The sequence below is a fragment of the Candoia aspera genome, chromosome 2 (assembly GCF_035149785.1).
Source record: "Candoia aspera isolate rCanAsp1 chromosome 2, rCanAsp1.hap2, whole genome shotgun sequence".
Classification (NCBI taxonomy): Eukaryota; Metazoa; Chordata; class Lepidosauria; order Squamata; family Boidae; genus Candoia; species Candoia aspera.
Genome location: NC_086154.1, coordinates 50,313,259 through 50,341,099, shown reverse-complemented (window position 1 = coordinate 50,341,099; position 27,841 = coordinate 50,313,259). Strand labels below are relative to the sequence as shown.

The 27,841-nt window shown below is 37.8% G+C and overlaps 1 protein-coding gene across 2 annotated transcripts in view; it reads right to left on the bottom strand.

Annotated features, from left to right (window-relative positions):
• Nucleotides 1-3,740: 3,740 nt before the first annotated feature.
• The window catches only part of BICD2 (BICD cargo adaptor 2), a 105,726-nt gene continuing 81,625 nt past the window's right edge, over nucleotides 3,741-27,841 (bottom strand). Inside the window, exons 3-8 of one of the 2 annotated variants that reach the window (XM_063291786.1) lie at nucleotides 22,312-22,464; nucleotides 20,755-21,207; nucleotides 17,859-18,878; nucleotides 15,976-16,127; nucleotides 9,182-9,389; nucleotides 3,741-5,910 (exon numbers count right to left, since the gene is read on the bottom strand). In XM_063291786.1, the coding sequence (XP_063147856.1) occupies nucleotides 5,905-5,910; nucleotides 9,182-9,389; nucleotides 15,976-16,127; nucleotides 17,859-18,878; nucleotides 20,755-21,207; nucleotides 22,312-22,464 (1,992 nt within the window). In that variant the 3' untranslated portion in view covers nucleotides 3,741-5,904. Of the gene's footprint in view, nucleotides 5,911-8,668; nucleotides 9,390-15,975; nucleotides 16,128-17,858; nucleotides 18,879-20,754; nucleotides 21,208-22,311; nucleotides 22,465-27,841 lie in introns of those variants that run through there. The other variant, XM_063291785.1, reaches the window with a different exon arrangement.

The window sequence follows — 27,841 nt, the reverse complement described above, 5'->3', positions numbered from 1 at the left end:
CATTCAAGAGTGGCTGACCCAGTACAGTTGAGCTGGGTGACAAGGGTATTGCCAGGCTTGAAGGCACCAAAAAAAAATTAAAAAAAAATGGAATGACAGAGACACCAATGCCAAGTCTGTAATGTGAGATGTAGAAGAGGGATGGAAATTAGGCCACAAAGTTTATGTAGACGACTATTGCAGAATGGCCTGGTAGGACCTGGACGGCCTTCAGAGGTTTGGAATAGCTGTGAGGACTTTGAGTTCATCTCTGGACTAGATAGTACAAAGTGGTGAGTCCTCCAGTGGCAAGACAAGTACTATAGCAATGGAACTGAAGGCTGATGCAGCAAGGAATTCAAGACTGCTGAAGCCAAAATCAGGAAGCAACAGGGTTGTCCCTTTTTTCCTTTTTGCCCTGAGTAGAGTCAGGAAGGGTTGGCCTTTCATAAGGCTTTGAACCCACAATGGGCAATTTCCTTATGTTTATTATGATGCTCGGGAAGTCTCTGTAGATTGAGAATTTGCTCTCTCAAAGAGACAAGGGAGTTGCCACGCTATGTCTGCAACATGGGAAAAGATATGATAAGAAAATTTGGATGACAATTTTTATAAAACTGTTGCATAAACTTAACTAAAAAAAAAAACTGGATGAAGATTGTAGGGTTTTAACAACTTCAGTTGCTGCCATCTCTGATATTGCCCCCAAAGAGTAATTCACGATACAGCGATGCCATTCAAAAATAGATATATGTTCCATGATAAGTTTTCTCATCTTTTATTACCAAAGAAGTGCTCGATTAAATATCCTGTTTAAGAAAAAAAAGAGGAAGACTTTAAAGGCACATGAAAAAATCTATAGGTGAAGAGCCAATACTCTTAGAAGAAATGTGATCTTTGTTGTGTCTAAGCTGCTGTGTACTGCTGTTGGACCTGCTTTGGATGCTGTTATTACACCACCAGATGCTGCACTACCATCTAGTGGCCATTTTAAAGCATTTCCCAATCTCATTTAATTCTTTACATTTATGACTGAGTTGAGTTTTTTTCTTTTATAAACCTGTGTGTGGGAAAAGACACCATAATGCAGCCTTTCTCAACATTTTGACCCTGGAGGAATCCCTGAAATATTTTTCAGGCCTCGGGGAATCCCTGCACATTCAGTCTCAAATATAGGCCAGAAGTAACAAAATCATTGTCTTTGTTTCATGTGTAGGCCTGTGTATATGCATTAACAGTGTTCTTAAACTAAAAATAAAGAATGAAACTTACCTCTTTGATGTGAAATTGCCTGCATTTGAAATAATTTTTTTTATTAAATTGTGGTCTCCCAGGGACTCCCTAGTGATCTCTTGTGCAACCCTGCCATAATGTGTTTGCCATGTTTTCTGTTATCTTCCTGTAGTACAGGTGGTAGGTTTTCTGTCTACCAAGAGGCTGCAGAGCAAACCTGTTGTCTATCCAGATCTTAAAGGGTGATTATCACTTCCTTGCATTAATAACACTTTTTATTCCAAGCACTCTCTGCTTCTACTGTAATCTTGCTAGAATTCTGGCTCCCACATAGCTGCTTTCTGTCTTTACTCCTTGGGCTCTCAAGCAACAGCTCAGATTCTAGAGACAACTGCAGATTCTCCTTCCAAAACCACACTAAACTACCCCCAACGTTTCATTGTAAAATGCTTCAAAATGGCAGTAGGTTGATCTCTATGGTCAAACCTGTTTTACAAATAAGAGAGTTCATGTTTGTGGTGTTTCTGAAGTACCCATATACTATTACTGAGTGATATCCTGAACTTTATTTAGAATATGGTTATATCAGCCAAGAAAACAACAAATGGATCATCGAACAAATCAACCCAGAGTTCTCACTTGAGGCACAAAAGACCAAGCTCAAATTATCCAACTTTGGACACATTATACAAAGATCTAGCTCTGTGGAGAAGACTCTAATGCTAGGAAAAGTGGAAGGAAAGAGAAGGAGGGGATGACCAGCAGCAAGGTGGATGGACTCCGTTACAGGGGTGATGGGTGCACTGTTGGAAGACCTGAAATACAAGGCTAGGGACAGATTGTCATGGAGAAAATCTTATCTATGGGATTGCTAAGAGCTGACAATGACGTAATGGCACATAATCAGTAACAAACAGCTATATACCACATCCATAATCAGGAACAGCATGTTTGTGACTGCCAATTTCTAAGAAGAACAGCAGAGAAAATCCTGGTTATGCATGTCCTTCTGTCAAGTGTACAAAATTCCCATGGGCCTGTGGCTAGCCTTTATGGAAAAGTGTGTTCCTCACTAAGTACCTCCACACACACCTACTGCATTAGCACACTGCACTAAGCCATAATGTATTTGCCTGGTTTTGGCATAAAGAACCCAGCAACTGTGGCTTGAAAACCATAGTTTATAGCTTAGGGTTATGCATGAAACTGAACCATAGTTTAGTGCATTATGAGGACCTGACTGGATCAAGATTTAGGCATACTTTCAGTAGACTCATTTACATTACATTGATTTTACTTAACGTGCACTGAACACAATTAAATATGGATCCACACCAAGGTTCTTATTGAAATCAACTCTCTCGTCAGCATTCCACCCATTGTTTAGAAACAGGAGGGACAGAATTTCCCTTCAGAACTTAACTGCTTTATAAGAGCCAAACCTGGGGTATATATTATATCTACTTTAAAAATGGGGGCATCAAGAAATCAGGTATAAAAGGTTCTGCAGTGGTGTCTACCCTCTGGAATATCATCCCACCAGAACAGATTGGCCTTGAAGACTTGGTTCTGTGCTCAAGCTGGTGTGATGGAGCCCGTTTTCTGTTTATGCTGATTGTATTAAGTTTTTAGATTTCCCCCCCTTGGCTGCCATGCATTTTTATGTGATATTTAGTATGTGATTTTATTATTTTTAATTTTGTTAGTGCCCCAGAGTCATGTATTTGAGATGGTGTTCATATAAATCTCATAAATAAATCAAAATATTGCAATGCTTGTTCAGATAGCAGAAAAACTTAGATAGAAAATTTATAATTGCTTTATATATATTGGTCTTATTTCTCCTATTTCAAAAACATTGGAAACATAGTAAGATTTATTACTGAATTTTGCAGCTCCCCAAATTCACACTGAATATCAAATTCCTGCTTATGGGCCATTTTGGTTAAAATGTTAGACAGCCTAGGAAGACTCTAGTTGAAGTGCCCACAGGACCAAAGAGCTCACAAGATGACTTTGTGCCCATTTGTATTAGAAGACTATCATGCCTTCCCTACTTTTCTCTTCTTTAGGCTAAGCATTATATTATAAACTAGTTAGATTATCCATTTCTTTAAATTTAAAATAATGATGATGTAATACTATCTCTGGGATTTTTCACAGATTATAAAACAAACCTGGATCTCAAACAGCACTTAAAACAGAATCTCAAATGATTTCATATCTCATATACCTGATTTACACACTTTCAATGGGTTTGTGCTACTTTTGGGAGTTACATTTTTAAGAATACACACCCAGAAAGCATCCTGAATGTACGTTTAAAAACCAGAACACAAATTCAACCAAAGATAAACAATTTCTAAAATGTTACTGATTTCAGTAAAAGATTTACTGTCAGATCTCTCCATCTGCATCTTTCCTGTAACATATATAGATTCTTGTAACATATAAAGAACCGCACATACTTTGTAAATTAGCATGTTCTTCAACAAAGTGGTGTAATTCAAAAAACAAAATAGCCAGAATTTCTTCCTTCTCCTTTATTGATACTGCCAATGTGACTACCTTTACGCAGATAAATTGCTTTCCTACACAACATGCATTCTTTTTTGGAATTAACATTGCCCTCTACACCTCCTATAATTATCAAAATGACACCAGAGTTGTTCCTTACTTAGTTTCCACATTTTTCTCTTAAGCATTTACATTAAGTTCTTTGCTCCAGGTCTGTGTAAAGGTTACTTGGCAAGAGTTCATGCATATGACAATAAAATGGAGACCAATCCACCACTAAAAGGAAATGCACATAAAAACATAATACAGTACTTTGACATTCAAATAAATACCCACATAGAGATGTAATTTTAAATGTAATCATACCACTTATAAGTCAATACTGTAACCAAAAGATGAAAACGTAAGTCCCCACCTTCTAGAAAAAATTTTTCAGCAAACAGAAAGCTTTTCCCCATGACATGATTATTCTGATTTCTATCCTTTTAAAATTATTTTATATGAAGAGAAAATTTATTTCTTCTCCTTGCGAAAGTACCAAATTTAATTATTCAAAGTTAGCCTCAACAAATAGCACCGCAGGGACAACTTGTTGATGCACATCTCAGTTTCTGTTTCCTGAAATCACAATGGATTAGATAAAACATGCAAGAGAAAAAATATTAAATGTCTTGCTTTTCTTCTTTACATTTGCAAACAATACTATGGTTAACTGGGTCCATCACCACACAAAGCTATCAGAACTCCCAAAACATCCTCTGTACTACAACCACAAATGGATTAATACACTTTGCTTCTTTTGTTCCATAATATCACTTTTGGTTTGCAAAGTATATTTGTATTTTACCATTTTTTTCTTCTATACCCCTGAATTTGATGAAGTATCATTGAGTAACAGAATTTTTCACAATTTGCGCATATATATAGTAGATCTACTCTACAGTAGTCCACCCATTAAAAAATGTGCGAAGGGGAGGTTACATTGCCCTTATTGCTCCACTTGGTAACTAGCTTTCAAAACCATGGTTCTTTATTTCTTGGACGGACTAAGCTAGCTTAGGAATCTCCCTTGAAAATTATGAAAGGCACTACTGGCAATAATTAAATTAAAAAAAGGCGCTGAAATAGAACTCCCTAGTGGTCACCACTTTAGACTTTATCTTTCTAAAATGTAACACAATTTGGCACAATAAAACAAAGTAGTAACAAAAACAATTCCAATTTGGAATTTAAGTGATACAGTTGTATAAAATTCTGTTAACCAATCATACACCATAAGATTTTCCTAAAACCCAGACATTCTGGAATTTATAGGTAACACTAATATTTATTTTCAAGTGCCTATAACTGTTTTCACCAGAGCAAAGTCAAGTTTCTTCTTGTTACATTGAACTATTCCTAAGAATAATAATACAATATGAAAAAACCCCAGAATTTGAATACCCTGGATTTCTCAATTAACATGACAGTTAAAAATCAGTAATTAAAAACATATAAAGCTTAGTATTTTATAGTTAAGAAAAAAAGATGCTGATACACAGCACACAGTTTAGCAGAAGTCCTCATTTGTGTTGAAGCTCCTTTCTAAACACAGGGTAGAACAGAACAATATAGTATAAAACTCTGCCACAAATGGATGGGAAAAGATCAAGCAAAAGCTCCAAATAGATTATTAGCATAAGTCACTGGATTTCCCCCCCCCTTAATATAAACTCTTCTACAAAAAAAGAATAAAAAGATAATAAAGTAAATATCAAAATAGTAAAAGTGCACATGTTTAAACAATCAACTTTTTTTTTTAAAAAAAAAAAAGAAAGCTCTATAATGAAATTAAAAAAAAACCAATTTGAATATTTCTTATAAGCCATAATAAGCTACCACGGCAGTTATTACATTATGAAGTACGCTTCTTCAGTATTTGTAAGTTTTCTTCCTGCAGCAGCACTTAAAAGATAAAGCTTTGTTTTTTTCCAGATGTAACATGCCAAAAAGGAATAAAAAAGACTAAATAAGAACATAGGTTGCATATTGAAAAGAACATAGTTTAGATGGGGGGAGGATTCATTAAGAGTGATTTCCATTCTTTGTGCAACAGGCAACCATCACTTCTAAGCATAACGACACAGGCTAACACATGAAGTTGTATTGTTGCAATGGCCTTCTCCAGGAACTACTCTACAGCTGAAAGGTGGAAAGTAAAAAAAGAAAAAAGAAAAAACATTAGAATTCTTTTTTAAAGGTTCACTGTTCAGTTTAAAAAAAGGAAAGCACATAAAGATACACACAAGGATGTGCTGCAGGACATCTATTAACACATCAATTAGTTGAGATGGATCTGTTAGTCTTTTAAGGAAAACAGCCAATGTAGCTCATGGGTGCTTTTTCAAACACCCAAGTTAATATTTTAATGTGTCACCTGTTAGCCAAAGCTGTGCAGGAAGAAAAGTTCCTTACAACTCCTGAAGCCAAGCTGCTCAAGCGTAAATAAACAATGGCAAATTCACAAGAGGATTGATCAGTGAAGCTGCTGCCTCTTCAAAAACATGCAGGTGAGTCAGTATATCATGCCAGCCAATACAGTAAGCAGTAAAATCACTCAGAAGAGAAGTCCCACTTGCAGAGGTAGGTGATGGCTTAGTAAGTTTTCCACGTTGTATTCCAACCCAGTGAAAGCAAAAGGAAACATTGGATGTATCAAGTTAATTTTGAAAAACAAATAACCAAGTAAGTACAAGACCCTCTCAAAGCTTAGACTTAACAGCAAATCATAGCTGGGTTTTTCCCCCCCCCCAAATCTCTGTTTCTAAAAATTCGACACATTCAACTAACAAATGTAAGGATGCAGCTGGGCTGCTGTCCTCTAAGCAGTTATTGTGAGTGCTGAAGACATAAAATGGTTCAAGGGCTCAGAAGACTGAAGATTTAAAAAAAAACCAGTGACAACAATGGAAACAATTAGCAAGCCTACTGAAAATTATAAACAAGTTACACTAAACAATGCAACCTGATGCACTGTTGCAATTCCAGAACCCTTAAATCTCCCAATTTAATGTCAATTAACCTGAAATTTTACCAATGCAATCCATTTCTTAAAACTTCCTCATCCTGTTCTCCAGGGTGAACACCACCCAAGAAAAGAATATGCTTGAATTTTGTATTTCATAGCTCCCTCTCAACCTGGAAGCAAAAAAATTTGCTGCTTCTAATGGAGCAAAATAGCTTAGTATTATCAGTGAAGGGTTATTCCCAAGGCATTTTGCAAGAAGGGGAACAGGGTTTAAAAGGCCTTCTGGATTATTGAGCATTAAAGGAGAAAAGCAGTGTGGACCACTGTTAAAAGGTGTTATAAAGATATCAAAACCTGGTAAATAGCTATATTAAAGCTCAAATTCAGGAGAATAGAGTGTTTCCTGCAAAAGCAGTAATAAAGTGAGGTATGTAGGGCCTACCTTTTTAACACTACTCATGTTTGCCAATTTGTCCATGAGTAAAATTCACAATTAGGTACTCCAACTCCTTCAGGAGGAACTAATTTCATCTCCTAATTTCTTTATTGAAGATTTTTTCTTTACAAACCATGTTGCAAATATGTTCTGGCTTTCTTCCCAATTTTTAGAAAGATCCAAGCACCCCTTGACTTCCTTTCACTAGGAATGGAGGCAGCCCTCCCCTTATTATTTTACAGTAACATTGCTATATCTCCTAACTACTTCATAGGCAGAGCAGCACTACATAGGAAGGAAGCTGCAGATCATCTAAAAAGAGATAGTAATGTGAGATGAGGCAATACAACACCAAGATTATTATTAGCATGGCTTGAGGGTAGGGGAGAGGAAGGAAGGAAGGATTTCTACTTTAGCAGACACAGCAGCACAGTCCTGCATTACTTCTTAGTAATATCCTAAGCATACAAAGTTACTGGAAAAGAGTACAAAATCAACAGGGCTTTACATTAAAATAATGGTTGAGGCTAGGCACTTTTGAATTCTTCTGTTTTTGTTTTAAGTGTGCCTTTTTGTGCTCCTTAGATTTACCACAATTTAAGAAACATAATTTCTCCAACTTGTATCATTCCCCCTTCTTTAGGCACCAATTATGAAGTACACTTTTAAAAAATCAAGTGTATTGAAACTAAGTGGCTAAAAAGGCCCCTTAAAAGTTTGACAAAGTATTTTTAATAGATGAATACATATATGCTAATCTACCTCACAATTATGTATAACCAAGAATAAACTAATAATTTAGTTTCCAGTGCCTAGAATGTAGAGCCCTGTGAAGTGTATGGTTGCATAAGAAATACGATGTTGTTTTATTTAAACAAAACATAGAGCTCATTAATACTATCCTATAAAGCCGTAATACTGACAGTTAAGGGGAAACTGCATTGCAACTCGGCAATACTAGAACATACTCCTATTAATTCTATACACATAGATAGTAATAGTGGACATCCTCTAAGCATTATGAAATCCCTTTGATTGCAGCAGGAAACAGTTATGCAGTTGTCCCACTAAAACCAAGGAAAGTTAAATAAGCTTAACACTAGATAGAAAATGTCCAATGTGTAATTCATCCTTCTTCCTGATACTAACAGCCAGAAGCTATAATATTCTATCCTTGTAGTATAGCGTACTCTTCCACATCACATCTGCTCTGATGTAGTGTTCTAATTTTGCTTTCCTTAAGCATTAAATTCTCCTCCCAAACAGGCAATATTATATTGCATATTTAATTTTTTTAACGTGCAATTCTTTTTATAGCTTAAGCCCAAGAAGCCAAGCAGGGCTGCGAACTAAAGGGCTTCAGAACGTTGCCTTCTTCCCCATAGTTTGCCTAAATATTTAAAACTTAGCCGAAAGATTTTTGAATTTGTAATTAATGATAACAGCAATTAACTGCTGCAGCAGATTGGTCTACTTTTAATATCCCCATTCTGGATACCATCACTTCTCAAACCTACTAACCAAGGAGACAGTTCTGCCATCTCCATCCCTGGAAACATACTTGCAACTTTGGGAAAACATCCCGTTTGTGCTAGACAAGCTACAGTTAGTAACAGCAGGTACACTGTACCTGATACGCTCCTTTAGCACTTACCCATAACCCAGAAAACCAAAGCCATTCATCGTGGAAAGAGCAAATGCTCTCCCACCATTAACTTCTTAACAGCCTTTTCCCCACCCATGCTTGCGACTCAGTTACAGTTAAGACCGCTATAATACACCTTGTATTACATGGTTTAACAACATACTAATATAAATCCACTCATCACTGCAATATTAATATAGTGGGGATTAATGCTGACATTCAAAAGCGCAAATATCAGATGTGTATTTATGGCTCCCTACTTTCTTTTTTAATCACAACAGATCTTATACTTATCACTGCAAAAAACCTGGTTATTAAGCACAGAACCTTCCGACCTGTCTCCACATGATCGAATATGACTTACACTGGGGTTACTACTCTTGGCTTTGGATGCGGATTTTGTGCGCACCCTTTTCGACTCGTGATCCAACTCAAGATGTTCAAGGCGCTGGGTCAGAGCCAGCTTTTGCTGAATAGCCATGCGAAGCAAGGAGTTGAGGGTTTTCTTTTCATCTTCAGCTGCAGCAAGCTGGCGTTGCATTTCATCCAGCTGAGTGACATATTCATCACACCTGCAATGAAAATGCACTTTTAAGCAGCAGAGCCTTTGAATACTAAAAAACAAAAGTTAATTCATGTATTTCTTTTAAACGCATTTATAACTTGCAGGAATAGTCTATTCACACGTGCATGGCACCCACATGCTAAAAAACACTCCTTCCTATCATCTGTAACAACGCCTTGAGTGGGAAACCACCTTGATGGTGAAGATGCATGGCTTTTGTGACTTACAGACAGGATCAAAGGGATGCAAGCTTTTCATATAGAGCCGTGTTTCTCAACCTTAGCATCTTTAAGATGTGTGGACTTCAACTCCTAGAATTCCCCAGCCAGCATGGCTGGCTGGGAAATTCTGAAAGTTGAAGTCCACATATCTTAAAGTTGTCAAGTTTGAGAAACATTGATATAGAGCATAATTTTGGCATAGCAGGTAAACCTCATATACAGATATATCAGGTTTACAGAGGCCCACCAACCACAAAGCAAGTCTACTTGAAGTCTTCAGCATGACCAGAATTCAATTGCAAACTCTGCTAATATATAAAGACTGCAGTTTTTTCAAACTTCTGCTCCCCGTTTTTTGTTTTTGTTCATTGCATCTGGGAGACAGAATAGTGTCATCACCATCTTATTCTCTGCAGCTTTTGATACGTCTCACATTCTATCTTTCACCTGATGAAGTGATTTACATGGAAGAAGTCAAGTTATTCCAACTCCTTCAGCAGCCTCAATATTTGAAGACTATCATAACTGCCAACCTTGGGGGACCATGTCCAGCTTCTTCTCCACACCAAACCATATTGTTCAATATAAATAAAACATGTCAATCCCCCCAAAGCTTTGACATACACTTTCAAAATATAATTCAAAGTGTAATTTCAGAAGAACCCTTCATAACCAATAGACCACATGGCAATAAAATTAAAAGAAATTGATAAGAAACATCATCACTAATCACAATGTTCAATTCATTAAACCAATAAAATCAAATATTAAATCACAACACCAGCTCTTATAGCAACAACAGCAAAAGCAAAACCTCTATTTCTCTACATTAACAAGGAACAACTTTAAGAAATAACTCTGTAGAGCCTCATCAAAAGGCCTATTCCAGCTGGTATAAATTCCATGGATGTGGGGTCCCTGTTGAACACTCATAGGCAGATCCTCTAGGTGATCTCACGATACATTTTATTCTGGCTGGAACAAACCACAGAAAGCAGCTGTAACCAAGTGTGGAGATTTAATTCATTTATATTTTGTTGCATGTATCTCCTATCGCTTTGGCTCCTAATTTAAGTGGACATTTTCCCCGTAACACAAGTTATGGTTACTTTCCATGATTAGTTCTGGAAAGTGGTAGCGTACAACCTGCTTTTGACAATATGTCTCACGGATGACAAATCACAGACTGGCAGATTCAGTATGCACAAAGACTATGCAGTGTTTTGGATCTGCTCTAACAGAGCAGATGCCTACAATACCTTAAAGCTGTTGCACAATCCTGGGAATAGGAGCCAGAGCCAAAGCCAAAGTTACGCTGTTGCTAAGAGGCACAATTTTGGTGCTCCCAAGCTCCAGAGTACCTCCTGAAAGCCGGATCCAGAGTGCCACACAGTGATAGTGGCTGTGCTGCTTGAAGAGGAATGAGCACACAGGAGTGTTTATGTTAACTAAATGGCTTTACTGTATTACTCTAGTGTGGCACCGACTAGCCATCTGAACATTTCACATACGAAAATCAAACTATTCCTTTTAATTGTTAAATAAGAACTAGACTGTATGCTAAATTGCAACTGCTTTATTTACATAAATTTACTTCACAGTTTTTTTTCACAGCTTGTTTTTAAAAATCAAACAGATGTTTACAAAATTTTTACAGGTCTGTTTTTAAATCTCCCAATTGCCATAAAAAATAGGAAATGCATGAGGTTTTCCTGAGAAGAATGAGCAGGCTGGAAGAACAGGATCCTCCTGCCAGCCTGCATGTCTTCCATGGCCAGTTGGTAGACACAAAACAGCGATCTACCCTTCCTCCTGACATTCCACCATGCAATGGAAGGCAATTATTGAACTTTTGGTCAAAGAGGCTGCTAGCAAGCTACAGTAGTAACTCTATGGAAATAACACTGAATTGTTGATACATTTTTATAAGGAGCTGAAAATGCAGTGCATGGACGGGGAATTGTTGACATGATTGGAAACTGTTCAACAGATAGCTCTTGTTTTCAAAACTAGGATGCAGGGTATAAGGAGCTGAATACATTCTGAACATGTATATTCTATTCTGTACTCACTGGCAAGAGGAGAGAAAGTAGAGAAACTACTCTGTTCCACCTCATAATTGAAGCAGAGCAGAAAAGAAAGCATCTGAACCCATCTGTTCAGCTCAGAGAGCATGATCCATGGGGTCATGCGCTTGAAGGAGACTTATCAAATGTAATATAACTGTGCCTAAGTGCAGTATATTTGCTTTCGTATGGTGTGCAAGCATATCAATTATGGCTGAATGTTACACGTGAACTACACTCTGATTTGATTAGCATGGTTGTGAATACCCATTCAGGTTTCAAATTTTCTTGACAGGCTCCCTTCAAGACTAGGATTTTTAGTGTTCCATTCTCATCTTTTCTTGAATTACAACTCAGCCTTCTACTCAGATGCCACCACATTAACATCTTGATCAAGATGACAAGCTTGAGTCCCAAGAACCATCTCACTCCACTATTTTATTGAAAAGATTCCAATAATGGTGTGAAAAACCTAGTTGATTTAGCAACTTTTCTCCCATGTGATTTGTAAAAATTATGTAACTCAGACACATATGCTATCAAATAACATTCAGTGTTATTCAAGTCATCAATGTTTGTCCGGTCCTTCTTGGCAATAGGGCCCCTTCATTAGTTTCTTCCATCCCAGCAACTATTAGTTGCTTTTAATCCCAGATTATTGTGCCCAAATAATTTACCACAAAGATTTTTCATGATGATTGTTCTCAGTAATTGTGATTTTAAACAGGGAAGTCTATGATCATTTATAATGTGTTCTTTAACTGTGATTTTGTTGTTTATTCATTCAGTCGCTTCCGACTCTTCGTGACTTCATGGACCAGCCCATGCCAGAGCTTCCTGTCGGTCGTCAACACCCCCAGCTCCGCCAGGGAGGAGTCTGTCACCTCTAGAATATCATCCATCCACCTTGCCCTTGGTCGGCCCCTCTTCCTTTTGCCCTCCACTCTTCCTAGCATCAGCATCTTCTCCAGGGTGTCCTGTCTTCTCATTGTGTGGCCAAAGTATTTCAGTTTTGCCTTGAATATCATTCCCTCAAGTGAGCAGTCTGGCTTTATTTCCTGGAGGATGGACTGGTTTGATCTTCTTGCAGTCCAAGGCACTCTCAGAATTTTCCTCCAACACCACAGTTCAAAAGCATCGATCTTCCTTCTCTCAGCCTTCCTTATGGTCCAGCTCTCGCAGCCATATGTTACTATGGGGAACACCATTGCTTTAACAATGCGGACCTTTGTTGTCAGTGTGATGTCTCTGCTCTTAACTATTTTATCGAGATTTGTCATTGCTCTTCTCCCAAGGATTAAGCGTCTTCTGATTTCCTGACTGCAGTCAGCATCTGCAGTAATCTTCGCACCTAGAAATACAAAGTCTTTCACTGCTTCTACATTTTCTCTCTCTACTTGCCAGTTATCAATCAAGCTGGTTGCCATAATCTTGGTTTTTTTGAGGTTTAGTTGCAAGCCAGCTTTTGCACTTTCTTCTTTCACCTTCATCATAAGGCTCCTCAGTTCCTCTTCACTTTCAGCCATCAAAGTGGTATCATCTGCATATCTGAGATCGTTAATGTTTCTTCCAGAGATTTTAACTCCAGCCTTGGATTCCTCAAGGCCAGAATGTCGCATGATGTGTTCTGCATACAAGTTGAATAGGTAGGGTGAGAGTATACAGCCCTGCCGTACTCCTTTCCCAATCTTAAACCAGTCCGTTGTTCCGTGGTCTGTTCTTACTGTTGCTACTTGGTCGTTATACAGATTCTTCAGGAGGCAGACAAGATGACTTGGTATCCCCATACCTCTAAGAACTTGCCACAATTTGTTATGGTCCACACAGTCAAAGGCTTTAGAATAGTCAATAAAACAGAAATAGATGTTTTTCTGAAACTCCCTGGCTTTTTCCATTATCCATCGGATATTGGCAATTTGGTCCCTAGTTCCTCTGCCTTTTCTAAACCCAGCTTGTACATCTGGCAATTCTCGCTCCATGAATTGCTGAAGTCTACCTTGCAGGATCTTGAGCATTACCTTACTGGCATGTGAAATGAGTGCCACTGTTCGATAGTTTGAACATTCTTTAGTGTTTCCCTTTTTTGGTATGGGGATATAAGTTGATTTTTTCCAATCTAATGGCCATTCCTGTGTTTTCCAAATTTGCTGGCATATAGCATGCATTACCTTGACAGCATCATCTCGCAAGATTTTGAACAGTTCAGCTGGGATGCCGTCGTCTCCTGCTGCCTTGTTATTAGCAATGCTTCTTAAGGCCCATTCAACCTCACTCTTCAGGATGTCTGGCTCTAGCTCACTGACCACACCGTCAAAGCTATCCCCGATATTGTTATCCTTCCTATACAGGTCTTCCGTATATTCTTGCCACCTTTTCTTGATCTCTTCTTCTTCTGTTAGGTCCTTGCCATCTTTGTTTTTGATCATACCCATTTTTGCCTGGAATTTACCTCCAATGTTTCTAATTTTCTGGAAGAGGTCTCTTGTCCTTCCTATTCTATTGTCTTCTTCCACTTCCGCGCATTGCTTGTTTAAAAATAATTCCTTATCTCTTCTGGCTAACCTCTGGAATTTTGCATTTAATTGGGCATATCTCCCCCTATCACTGTTGCCTTTTGCTTTCCTTCTTTCTTGGGCTACTTCTAGTGTCTCAGCAGACAGCCACTTTGCCTTCTTGGTTTTCTCTTTCTTTGGGATGTATTTTGTTGCCGCCTCCTGAACAATGTTGCAAACTTCTGTCCAGAGTTCTTCCGGGACCCTATCTACTAAATCCAGTCCCTTAAATCGATTCTTTACCTCCACTGCATATTCCTGAGGGATATTAGTGAGCTCATATCTAGCTAATCTGTGGGTCTTCCCTAATCTCTTTAGTCTGATCCTAAATTGTGCAAGAAGAAGTTCGTGATCAGAACTACAGTCAGCTCCAGGTCTTGTTTTTACCAACTGTATAGATGACCGCCATCTTTGGCTGCAAAGGATGTAGTCAATCTGATTTCAGTGTTGTCCATCTGGTGAAGTCCATGTATAACGCCGTCTCTTAGGTTGTTGGAAGAGAGTGTTCGTTATGCAGAGTGAGTTGTCTTGGCAAAATTCTATCAGCCTATGTCTTGCTTCATTTTGTTCTCCCAGGCCATGCTTACCTGTAATTCCAGGTGTCATTTGACTGCCCACCTTAGCATTCCAGTCTCCCGTGATGAAAATAACATCTCTTTTAGGCGTGTTGTCCAGTAGGTGCTGCAGATCCTCATAGAACTGCTCTACTTCAGCTTCTTCAGCATCTGTGGTTGGGGCGTATATTTGGATCACTGTGATGTTAGATGGCTTGCCCTGAATTCGAATTGAGATCATTCTATTGTTTTTTGGATTGTATCCAAGCACTGCTTTAGCCACTTTACTATTAATTATGAAGGCTACTCCATTTCTTCTGTGGTCCTCTTGTCCACAGTAGTAGATCTGGTGGTCATTTGATGTGAAGTGGCCCATTCCAGTCCATTTCAGTTCACTGACGCCCAGAATGTCTATCTTTAATCTTGACATCTCACCAATAACCACATCCAATTTGCCCTGGCTCATAGATCTTACATTCCAGGTTCCAATGGCGTGCTGATCCTTAGAACATCGGATTTAGTTTTCATGGCAAGAATACTGGGGTGGGTTGCCATTACCTTCCCCAGGGATCGCATTTAGTCTGACCTCTCTGTCATGATCTTCCCGTCTTGGGTGGCCCTTCACGGTTTAGCTCATGGCATCATTGAGGTGCTCAAGCTCCAGCACCACGACAAGGTAACGATCCTTTGCTGAAGTTAACTGTGATTATAAATCTTTTATAGCATTTGACACACACACACACAGTTTCCAAAACCACTGTATTTCTGAATGAGAAGGAATAACCAAAAATCTTTTATATCTTCACTTAGCAAACAGGTTTTAAAAACTATCACATTTCTCTTATTACTCACAACTGAATTATACCTGCACACATTCATTTTCATAATGCTGTCAGTTCCCATTTTTAATTTGTTTAAAATTATCAAGTCTGTTACATTTCTCTTATTGATGGTTTTTGCTTTCCTATTGCAGAGAATATATGTTCAGCCTCACAGATTTTTTTGCATGTATTATATATACAATCTATGTAATTAAAATTAATATCTGAAGAAGAAAAAATACTGTAAGTTTCACGTTCAAGCTACTTTTTCCGCACCCCACCCCACTCCCACTTACTGGAATCTGTGTACTTTTAAGGATACTACTATAAACTGTACATATAATTTCATTTGCTGTAACCATCTTTCACTAAGTTTTACCTGGTAGCAAACATGGCCCTCAGAGAAGAGAAGGTAGCAGCATCTTCTTTTAAAGCTTTCAGTTCATTACGCAGCTTCATCATTGTCTCTGTAACCATCGCCTTTTCATTTTCATACTTGCTTTTTAAATTTGCAAGGGCAACTTCTGCCGTCTTATTGTTTCCCAAAATGAGCAAAAGAAAATATTCACAATTATTAAAGTTTCTATGACCTAGTCAGATAAAGGGGATTTTAATGTATTCGCACACCCAGACAAAGACTTGGAAATGCAGGCAAATGATCCAATGAACAATTAAAATACAATTCATTATTTCTGAAGATACTTTTGATATGTAAATCTAAGAAAGAAACAAAACTATTAGAGATAGAAGTTCATTGGGGAATAGCCTTTTAATATCAACATTGTACCCAAACCCTTCTACCCAAGGATGTCTGCAACAGAAGTGTCACAAACAGCACAAACAAAAAGACTTCTATTGCGTTGCTTCTTCCACCAACTTACCACTCTTGATTTTCTCCGGGCCCATTCCCTCTGACACTGCTGCTTCTACCAGCTATACTGATGAGATTCAGGAACAAGTAAAGAGAAATGACACCTGATACAGCTACCCTGCTAGATCAGGCTAAAATTCAATTTCTCCAATTTATTTATTTATCTCCTATCCCGCCTTTATTATTTTTATAAATAACTCAAGGTGGCGAACATACCTAAGACTCCTTCCTCCTCCTACTTTCCCCACAACAACAACCCTGTGAGGTGAGTTGGGCTGAGAGAGAGGGACTGGCCCAAGGTCACCCAGCTTTAAAAACAACAACAACAAAATGTCTTCAAGAAGCATACAAACCAATATTCTTTACTTCCTTTCAGTGACAAACATTTCACATTGCAGTTCAGACTGTTATTCACTGATATAGCCATCCTTTATGGATATGTCTAATTTTGCCTTAAAACCATTTAAACAAATGATTAAGCTATGTAAGTTGCCAAGCTATTTTGGCAGAAAAGAGAGAACATTGATCTCTCATCACTGTATCCCCATTATACATAATTTTATGTATTCTGGTATTGCCTTCTCCTTAGTAACATCTTCCTTAAATTACTATTCATCAAAACAGATATGTCCTTCTCTGCATCTTTTCTAGTTCATTACTTTTAATTTAGATGGATCAATTAGACTTGTACACAATATTCCAAAAGTAGCTTAAGGATAGATTTGTTTATTTCAATCAGACTAGCAAAATAGAAAAAAATTGGTTATGCAGGCAATCAGAGAGACTGGCCCAGAAGTTACAAGAATCAGGAAGGGTGGATTATAGAAAAACCTTGCTTCCAGGAGGGAGGATGATTGATCTGGCCATGGGCTTCTGCAATACTACAGGAATGTCGACCCTTATGCAGTGTAATGTACTGTCAAATATAATAAGAGCTGACAATTATCGGGCAGGGGGGATGAGATAGCAATCGATTCTTATAAAAACGGCACTGAGTGAGCTACTGAATTTCATTTCTGCATGAATATCAATATGTATGTGTTGAATCCATTCTCTGTGTAATGTAAATTACACAGAGCCAGTTTGGTCTAGTGGTTAAGGCAGCGGGCTAGAATCCAGGAGACGGAGAGTTCTAGTCCCGCCTTAGGCATGAGAGCTGGCTGGGTGACTTTGGGCCAGTCACTCCCTCTCAGCCCAACCCACCTCACAGGGTTGTTGTTGCGGGGAAAATAGAAGGAGGAAGGAGTATTAGGTATGTTCACCACCTTGAGTTATTTATAAAAATAATAAAAAGGCAGGATAGAAAATAAAATAAATAAATAAATAAATATAAATAAATAAATAAATAAATAAATAGTGTGAAATTACAGTTTCTTACATAACAGTCTCACCTGTTTGTTGGCCTTTAGCACAGTCCTCAGTGTTGCAATCTGTTCTCTCTTGGTGCTTAGCAGAGACTTCAGCTTAAGAATTTCTTCCATAAGCACCTCCTTATCTTTGTCCACTACTGGCCCAAGTTCCTGTGTGGTCACCCGCTGCCGCGACAGCTCAGTTGTTCTATCTACGGCTGCCTGCAAGTGCTTGATCTGATCACGGATTATGGCGATCAGGTTGTAAATGTTCATAGGCTCCTTCCGGAGATCAGATACTGGTGAAGGGAGGGATGAAACTGGCGAAGGACTGCTTTCACCACTCCCGTTCTCTGATCTTCCTAAGTCTATTGACAGTAAACCTTTGGAGAGCAGGACTGGTGATCTATGGCCCTTGCCCTCTGGACTGGTGCGTCCTCCTTTGCCTTGCTTGTAGTAATCTAGCATCACTCTGTTGGGGGTTTCATTGTTGCACATACATACATGGTGATACAAGTTGGCTAGTTCCTCACTGAAGGTGACCAGTTCATCTTGGGCTACGCTAAGGCTGCCCTGTGTTTCCCCAGCAACATCACTGACTTTCCTGAGCTCCTTCTCCAATCTGATGACCTGCTCCCTATCTTGCCTGCTAGATTTGTCCAAGGAACTGATCTTTTCTGTCAGGGCCTGGGTTTCTGTCTCATACCTGCTCTTATCCTCTTCATACTTGGATTCACACTCTTCATATTTAGCCTTGAGAGCTTTAAGTTCCTCTTTCAAGTCACTAATCTCTGCCATAGCTACTTTATACTTGCACTCCAGGATCTCTGGGCCATTGATGTCAACTTCATAATAGTCTCCATCTTCATGGCTATCTCGGTCCTTTTCATTGTCAAGAGCAGACTGACGTTCCTTGCTGACTTGAAGTTTTTTCATGGCGTTCAGGTTCTCTGTGAGCCTGCCAACTTTCTCATGCTGCTCAGAAAGTGCACCCCGGGTGTTCTCCAGTTGTTTCTGTGATTCTTGGAGTGTAGACAACAAATTCATTTTTTCCCTTTCCATCTATAAGGAAAAAAACTATTATTTTCTGAACTCATATCTGTTCCTATAAAGGAGTGTCACATAAATTAGAAGTCTAAATTTAACACCTGGCATTTACAGGTCCATGTACAAAGGGATATTAGTCTAAGACTATTGAATCTGAATGTTTTAGGCTATCATTTCCAGAATTTGGAATCATTAACCAAAAATCTTATTTTGTATAATTCATTCTCTGCTATTTGTGTTTTACACTGAAATATGTACCAAATTATAGGCATCTACAGTACTAGGGCTGAAAATGCATTCAAGATGTTGTAGATAATTGTGTCACACAACACAGCTTAATTCTCACAGGTAGACATATTTGTTATATGGGATGGATTACTATTACTCTGTCTCAATAAAGAATAGAGCTCAGTGTAAGAATTTGGACGGCACTGTCCCTTGATCACTGATCACCCAAACACAGTTACAACCTCGGGTTTATCTGGAGGCTGTAATGATGTAACAGTGAAGTTCAGGCAACTTTGCTAAATAGAAATAATATAAATATCTAACAACTTCTCTAATTTTTCTTTATTATACATCGAATATTACAGGTAGTCCTCGCTTAACAACCACCCTGTTCAGCGACTGTCTGAAGTTACAACAGCACTGAAAAAGTAACTTTATGACTGGTCCTCGCATTTACAACTGTTGCAGGGTCCCCATGGTCACGTGATTGCTACTTGAGGGTTTCACAGCCAGCTTCCAACAAGAAGAGTCATTGGAGAAGCCAGCAGTAAAATCACAAGTTGTGGTCATGTGATGTCTTGCTTAGTGACTGCAGGTGACTTGCTTAACGACCATGTCAGAAGTGAGGACGTAAGTCCATCACAGTCATGTGATGTCTTGTTTAATGAATGCATCACTTAGCGACAAGATTGCCAGTGCCAATTGTGGTCATTAAGTGAGAACTATCTGTATATTATATATTGATTATATAAGTAAAGCCATTGCACAACGGTTCAACTGATGACTGACAAAAATTCTACTATCTGTTATGGCAAACATGTATTTTTGAAATGTTCATTTGTAATGTTCCTGGGACAAAGATGTATTGTACAAAATGAAATAGCTTTCTCTTCAAACAAAATAATCACTTGGAATTTGGATGGAATATTTTTATTCTTCAAAATGATACCTAAAGAAACTAAGCCAAAGTAGAAAAGAAGTATATTTTAGCAAGCTATTTTAAATGCCTCTACAGCAAAGTCAGCGAATGTTTAGGAATACAGGCAACATTATAAAGTTCTATACGATCTCATGGGCATCCATTTTTTGTATTTTTAATTAGATTTTTTTCTACCTTTAACATCTTAAATTTTCCCCATTTTTTTTTACAAAACCAAAAACAAAACTTTAAAAAGTTGGCTAACTTCTATGAAGCACAAAGAGTTTTTGCAATATTTGCCCATCTCATGAGATTTCAGCTAATACGTATAAATTATTTAAATTAATCTCGGTATCACTGGACATAACTTAAAAGTGTGAAAAATGTTGCTTCCTGTAATGCAGGAAGTTTTACAAAATTAAACATCAGGGTGGTCCAAGGAGAATCTACTTGCATAGAGGACTTTGAATTTTAACAAGTTTATACTTTATGGGGACTTATTTTCCTAAAACAGTGTATAAAGTACTAAGAAATACCACATTCCAAACTTTTTGGAACCCAGGGAATTCTATTTCCCATTTCAAATAGAGCCAATATCAATGATATTCCAAACTTAAATACCACAAATCACTTCAGCAACCTCATGTAATGAAACAGAATCTCCAACTAATACATTTTGGGAAATGCTTAATTTTAAGAGATAAATATATACATATTTAAAGAATATGTACAGTACAGACTTACTTGCATCAGTTGTTGTTTCAGCTTTTGGATTTCAGATATATTTAGCTCACTCAGAAGATCATTCACCAAACTAGGGGCTGGAGGGAAGCTATCGGTTTTTTTGGGTGTTGATACTTTATTATTGCCATTGTTGATTTTACTCAGGCAATTTGGTTCAAAGCCGTTCACAATCTCGTCATTATTGGGCTCAGTGGTTTCATCGCTAAACTTCAGTCCATCCAGAGAGATGTTGAAATGGCTGGTATACATGGAGTCATTGATATTCATATAATGAGATAGCTCTTTCCGAAGGTTATTCTTCTGTTCACGTTCTGTCTTCAGCGTTTCCAAGGCCTCTTCAAGCTGGCGTTCAGATATCTCTTTCAACCTGATGGCATCTTCTAACTGACTGTTGAGGAATTCTGTAACCTCTTCTAGTCTTTTGATTTCATGCTTCAGCCCTTCAAATTCCACCTGTTACAGAAAAATTGTCACTAAAATACCTGATAGCAAACATGAAAGAAGGAATGTTAAAAAGTTCCACTAGAAGCAGTGAAAGCTCTACAAAATAAAGAAATAAAAGGATGGTGTAGAGCTTCAAACTCCTTCTTTGTAATGCTTCGTCACCTTTACCTTCCTTTAAAATACCAATACCAGAAAGTTACATAAAATGTGTTCTTAATTAAAATTTGTTCTACCTTAACTATGGTCTTTCATCTGAATTATTTTACATTAGCTTATTATAAAAATGTCATTTTTGAAAATCAGATACATATGAAAATTTTCTATTCATTTCAGTAAACTCTGGAAATTACATAAGGAACCAAACTGACATGAATCTAACACACAATACACATCCCAGAGATCACTTGCCCCCAAATACACCAGTTAATAGAGGATAGTACCTTTTGTGTTTAATGAATTGGATTCTGGATCATAAAAGTGTATGCCACAACAAATTTGTAGGTTTTTAGGATACGACGCTCATTGTTAGTTTCACTAAAACAGATTGAAACAATTTCTCTTCTACCCAATATATTAATTTTGCTTGTGTTGCAAAAATGAAGAAAAGCAAACAAAAGGCAAGTGAAATAAGATAAAGCTTTACAGGGTGGGGTGACCATCTTTTGGGGCTGTGACACCTTCGAAATTTTGAAAGCTTGTGGTGAGCTCACTCACACATGGCTGCCTATTCTCAAAATAACTACTACTGCAGGAAAATACCCACGTATCAGAAAGTGAGACAGCCCCCTAGGATGCTCTCTACTGTCTAGATAGACCTTTGTGAGGCCCAAGGGCATTATAGCAAATCAGAATGATGCAAGAGGCTGGAGTCTGGCTTCACAACTTGACAGCTGCTGCTGTTCCAACTTCTTCTTCATTAAAAGAACTGGTGGCACCAAGGAAAACATGGTATCTGTGCACACCCAATTATTTACCACCACTCTACAGCATCAAAGGTATGAGATTTCAAGGACTAAAATCTGTGGCGCTGGACACAAGCTACATACTTCCCTCATATACAACCATGCAAGATAATAAGAGCGAAACCTCTGAGAGGATTACTTCAATACCCACCTGATTCTGTTTCAGAATAGACACTTGTTTCTGAAGGCAGATGTTCTCTTCCTCAAGTTCAGTGTAATCTTGCAGCAAGCGAGCTTCTCGGAATTTATACTCTTTGATGTCATCTCGTAAGCGACCTCTCTGGATCTCCACATTCTGATTTATCTGTAAGAAGTGTATTAGCATTAACTACTTTTTGTCTTTTCCATGAGAGCGCACGATCTAAAACAATGACTTGCAATTGTGGTCCTACAGAGTGGAGGTAAGATAAGGTAATAATATAATTATTTTTAACTTTTTTTAAAAATTATATCCTGCTTTTCAGGGTAATGTTCCTCCCAAAAGATTATAAATTACAATACAATAAAATAAAATAAAATAGGAAATAGGAAATAAAAATTTAATAATTGTTACTTAAAAGCAAAGAACTTTCTAGGAACTTCCTAGGGTGTGATGGGAAAATCCAGCTGGGTAGGTGGCTTCTGGTAGCTGTTGTCTGCCTGCCTTCCTCCCTCTCAGTTCAGAGATCATTTCTGCAGCTAAATAATCCTATACCTTTCAGGCAATATATTATTTGCAACATAATTTTTTCACATTCCAATTTACATAAAAATTGGGGAGTGCCTATATTACTATTTCCTAGGTTAATATTTCAGAGCATTATTGTAGAACTATATGGGATTGCTGCTATTGTACCAGCCTCCCTGCTGCAAAGCAGATTCTCTACTCAATCAATGCTGTGGCTGCATTGACAGTGGACTTCCCCAGACTGATAGTACTTGGTGGACTTTAATCTGTTTTCCCTGAGCACAGGGTTGGAGGTGGCTCATGAATTCATGGCCTCCTTGGCAATCATGGACCTGACCCAGTTATTGTGTCCCTGACTCATAGCAGTGGTTACAGGTTAGACCTGGTTTATGTCTCATGACAGTGATGACATGATCTGGAGTTGGAGGATACCATGGTCAAATGACTCTTGTTAGTATTGGAGTTCTCTGCAAATGCTCTGCACCTCAGGGAGGAAGGACCTATTTGATCTGGTGATCCCAGCTGCCCAATTGGTTTCAAAGGGAACTTGGGGTTGTTTCTGAGGCTCTGGTGTACAGTACTACCAAGGCCATAGCTGCTACTTGGAATGCATGAGTAGTAACAGCCTTGGGACAGTTCATACTTATTTTGCAATTTGTAGGTAAAGCGGCCATATAAATTGTATAAATAAATTGCGGGGGGGGAGGGGGATCAGGAAAAGTCAGGCAGAATCAAGTACTCTACATTGAGGAAGTACAGGAGAAAATGTAATAAATTAAGAAAAAAATACTGCATCCTTCTTCTCTGAGAACTATAATTAGGAAAGAAATCTTGAACTGGTTTGATGGTTCCTTTGGGCTCCAAAGGCTACATGCCCTGTAGGGCCACTAGAAGCTTACCTGTGCTCTAAGCCCACAAGCAGAAATTACATTGCTTCTGTGTCTGCAAAGCAGCTAGCATTCTCACTGCTCTTATATAACTTGGAGCAGCGTGATACAGATATCTAAGATTCATTTAATTAGTACTTTTTAAAAAGTCCACTGTTGGTTTAAAAGTTTCCTGACATTTACATAAAACTTCAACATCCCAGTAACACAGGGCTGAAGCTATACTTTTGTCATGCGCCTATTCTTCATTAGGAGGGCAGCTTTTCGCCACAGTGCTTGAACTCATATTTATTTGTGGGAATAGACTGGGCCAAAGACTTTTGTTGTTTGGGAGGCAAGATAATCCCTGCGGTAGCAAATGCAATAAGCTTAACCATAGCTGTCACTCTGGTACAAATTACAATATGCAAGTCAATCTTTTCTGATCCCAAAAAGAGAGATTTCTGGAATTATGATCCAGTCATAAAATATATACAGTCAAGAAAAGGAGTTAACCCATTACATAGCTGAAAGATTCCTGAACATGAAAACTGGACCTTATTTGTGGGAGTTTGTGAGAATTCTCATGCTTGACTAAGATCTACCCACAGTTCTAACTAGAGTGTTGTCTAAAGAAATAGGATTTCCCACTTATTCAGAGAAGGGAAATATTTATTTAATTTTTATCCCGTTATTATTTTTATAAATAACTCAAGGCAGCGAACATACCTAATACTCCTTCCTCCTCCTATTTTCCCCACAACAACAACCCTGTGAGGTGGGTTGGGCTGAGAGAGAGTGACTGGCCCAAGGTCACCCAGTTGGCTTTCATGCCTAAGGCGGGACTAGAACTCACAGTCTCCTGGTTTCTAGCCCAGCGCCTTGACCACTAGACCAAACTGGCTGTGATTATGATTATGAATATGATTACTTTTTCTGAGAAAAGTGACCAAAAGATATTTAACTTAAAACACAGATGCCACAGTTTATGTATATTCTTTGTTTGCCGTTAACTTAATTAGTACATGTCATTGTTTCACAGCTTCATTTCATATGTGTACTAAAGTACATTTCATACTTGCATTACATTCATTTTATAAAAAAGATGTGGAACAGAATAACCGTCATACTTCAAGCTTAGAAAAATCCATATACCTATAAATCAAGTATTCACAGTGAAGAGGCTGATCCAGCTTTGTTTCCACCAATTCTGTTCAGAAATGTTGAAAAGGAGACAAATACTGGTAATTCCTTCTCCCTTCAAAGTCCTTATTTATCCTTCCTGTTTTTCCAAAGAGCCCCCCAACCTGCCAGAGGACATTTTTAACTTGTAATTTATTAATCTGTGATGTCAAGTCATGCATTCCAGTACAGTAGCAAGTACTGTAGATTTTATATTGTCTCTGTCAATTTTGTTTATGATGTAGATAAAAACTATGAATAAATAATAATAAACTATTATTAATAATACATTATTAATAAATAATATTTGGGGCATGATGGAAAATTATGGAAAAGATCCAAGTTATATTTTTTAATATAACAATGCTAGACAATTTCAACATTTCCAAAAAAGTTGGAGCACACTCCAGGGTTCAACAAGAACTTGATGGAGTTCCATGAGAGACTAAGCGGGGTGGGTGGGTGGAGTTTGCTGGAATGCAGCCGATTTTTTATCACTAGAGCTTAGCCTCTTAATCAGGGGTTCTGATACTTTTTCTTTTCTAACTAACAGTAACTTGAAAAAGCTTGGAAACTCCTCCTTTAAGGTTTGCAGAAATCCAAAAGAAATTTAGGAAAAAGAACCTCCTAGAAAAGGAAAACAATCCAAAATGGCTCATTGATGATGGAGAATGCTCATAGGGTGCAGGGTGTCTGCCAGTGAGGCCTGTTTCATAACACTTAAAAGTTACTTGATTCATAACTTGACTGCTAGGGATGCTGGCAGGCACCCTGAGCCATAGGTTATTCAACTAGATAGTTTAGATCCATCACTCAGATGAGCCTCAACTATACAAACAAGGGAGGAGTAATACAAATAACTGACTAAAATAACAATTGTTTTCCCTTCCTTTTCAAGGATGCTTAATCATTTTTATGTCTTTTATTTCAAATAACCCAGAAGTAATTGTAATCAACCCTGTCAGTTTTATTCTAAATTTAGCAACTAAATCACCAATTGTTGGACTGATCCTTTCCACAAATAATAAACACACCCATCATTCCAACCTGAAAAGATTTCTATGACAACATACCTAAGAAAATAAAAAGTACATTTGGAATACAAAGGTATTACTCTCACAATTTCATTGCATAAAAAATGCTATCCACATTCATGATGCCCTAAATAACACACTTATATTTATGTTGATTTAAAATATTCATTACAATGAAATTCCCCAAATTTCCCACACACGAGACACAAATAATGCCTTCACCTTCAAATTGATGTATATTTAGAAATACAAATGTGGAGACAGGATAACCTTGGCAGTTGTCAGTTTCTTGATATATTTTCTTCAAGAGATTTCCTTTCTCTCAATTAATTAGCATATATTTTCTACTAAAATTTGCCTCTTAAGGAATAAAGATGATGTGGTATAATCTTGTGAAAATTATATTAATGAATGCAAAGGAAAGCCTCCTTCCCCTCTCTCCAAATTACAATTATAAAATCATAATTATGCTGATATCTTTGAGCTACTTCACTCATTCTTTTTTAATAGAGTGCACACAGGCTACTTTGTCTTGATTCATATCAAAAATGAAAAACGGTAACAGCCATGACTTGAAGTTGTATCATGAATGTACAACTGGTCCTTTTGTTGTATATTAACACAGCAGAGATACATTGTAAGACAGATAGGAGAAACTGATTTTAAAATAAGAACTTAACTCTTCTTATGAAATTACTATCTTTCCCATCAACCTACAGCAATGTATGGAGACTTCTACTGATGAACTATTAATCAGAGTATGACTGATTATCCACCCTCTTGCCTGGCCACAGGGCCCACTTGGCTACTATATACACTAACACAGTGTACTGTGCTCAATTGATCAATTCTTTCATTGCATTTCTGCTTGTACAGGTGGCATCCAGGGGTTATTGAAAACTGAAACGGTCTCCATCTTGATCACCTTATTTTCTTCTTCTACTGGAAGTGGAGTTCTCAGAGTTCTAGCATTCCAGCACCAGAAATTTGAGGGATTCATTAATCCTAACATAAACTGAGAGTTACTCTGGCATGTGGTGTTTCCCAATCTTCCATTGCAAGACAGATCTGTTGTAGTAGGAAGCCTCTTTTCAATTAGTGGCTTTCTCATTTAAAAACAGCCACCCACTCAAGCTTTTGAAAAAATCAAGGTGCTCTGTGGACAGTATGTTGAAGGCTAATGATTTATACACTGCTTCAGACTGAAGAATTCTAAGTGCAAAACATTCTAACTGCAAAACACTAATTAAAATATTAATAATTAATAAAATGTTAATAAAAACAATATATTAAATATAATAATTTCATATAAAAAAACAAGCACATTCAGTGTGAACTCCAATCAGCCTCCAATGTCCTTCTGAAACAGCCAGATATTCGTGAACTTTTGGAAGGCCATTCAAATGGGGGCTGCCCTTCTTTAAGGGACCAAGCAGTTCCAACAGATAACACTTGCTTCCATGACCCTTCCTGTTGAATCTCATGATAGGTGCGAACATTTAGCAGACATTTTCCATAGGTAATGACTAGCCCAATGAATTGCATTTAGAAACACACTGGCAATCAATGTAACTCCTACAGCAGTGATAGTACATGGCAGTAAAGAGACTGCCCCATAAGTATATGGGATGCTGCATTTTGAACCAAATGAAGTTTTTGGGTGGTCTTCAAGTATACAGATTAATGTAAAGCATTAGTTGCAAGATTACAAAGTCATGAGTGACCATCTTCAATGATTCCTTCTATAGGTAAGGCTGCAAATAGCACACTAACCAAAGCTGAACAAAAGTCCTTCTAGCATAGTTTCCACCCGATTTTTCAGCAGGTGAGTCCAGGAGGATTTCCAAGGTCTTCACGGGAATGCTACCCCACTGAGAAACATAGTTAATACCAAATCAGATTCAACAGGCTTCTGAATAAATAGCCACTCTG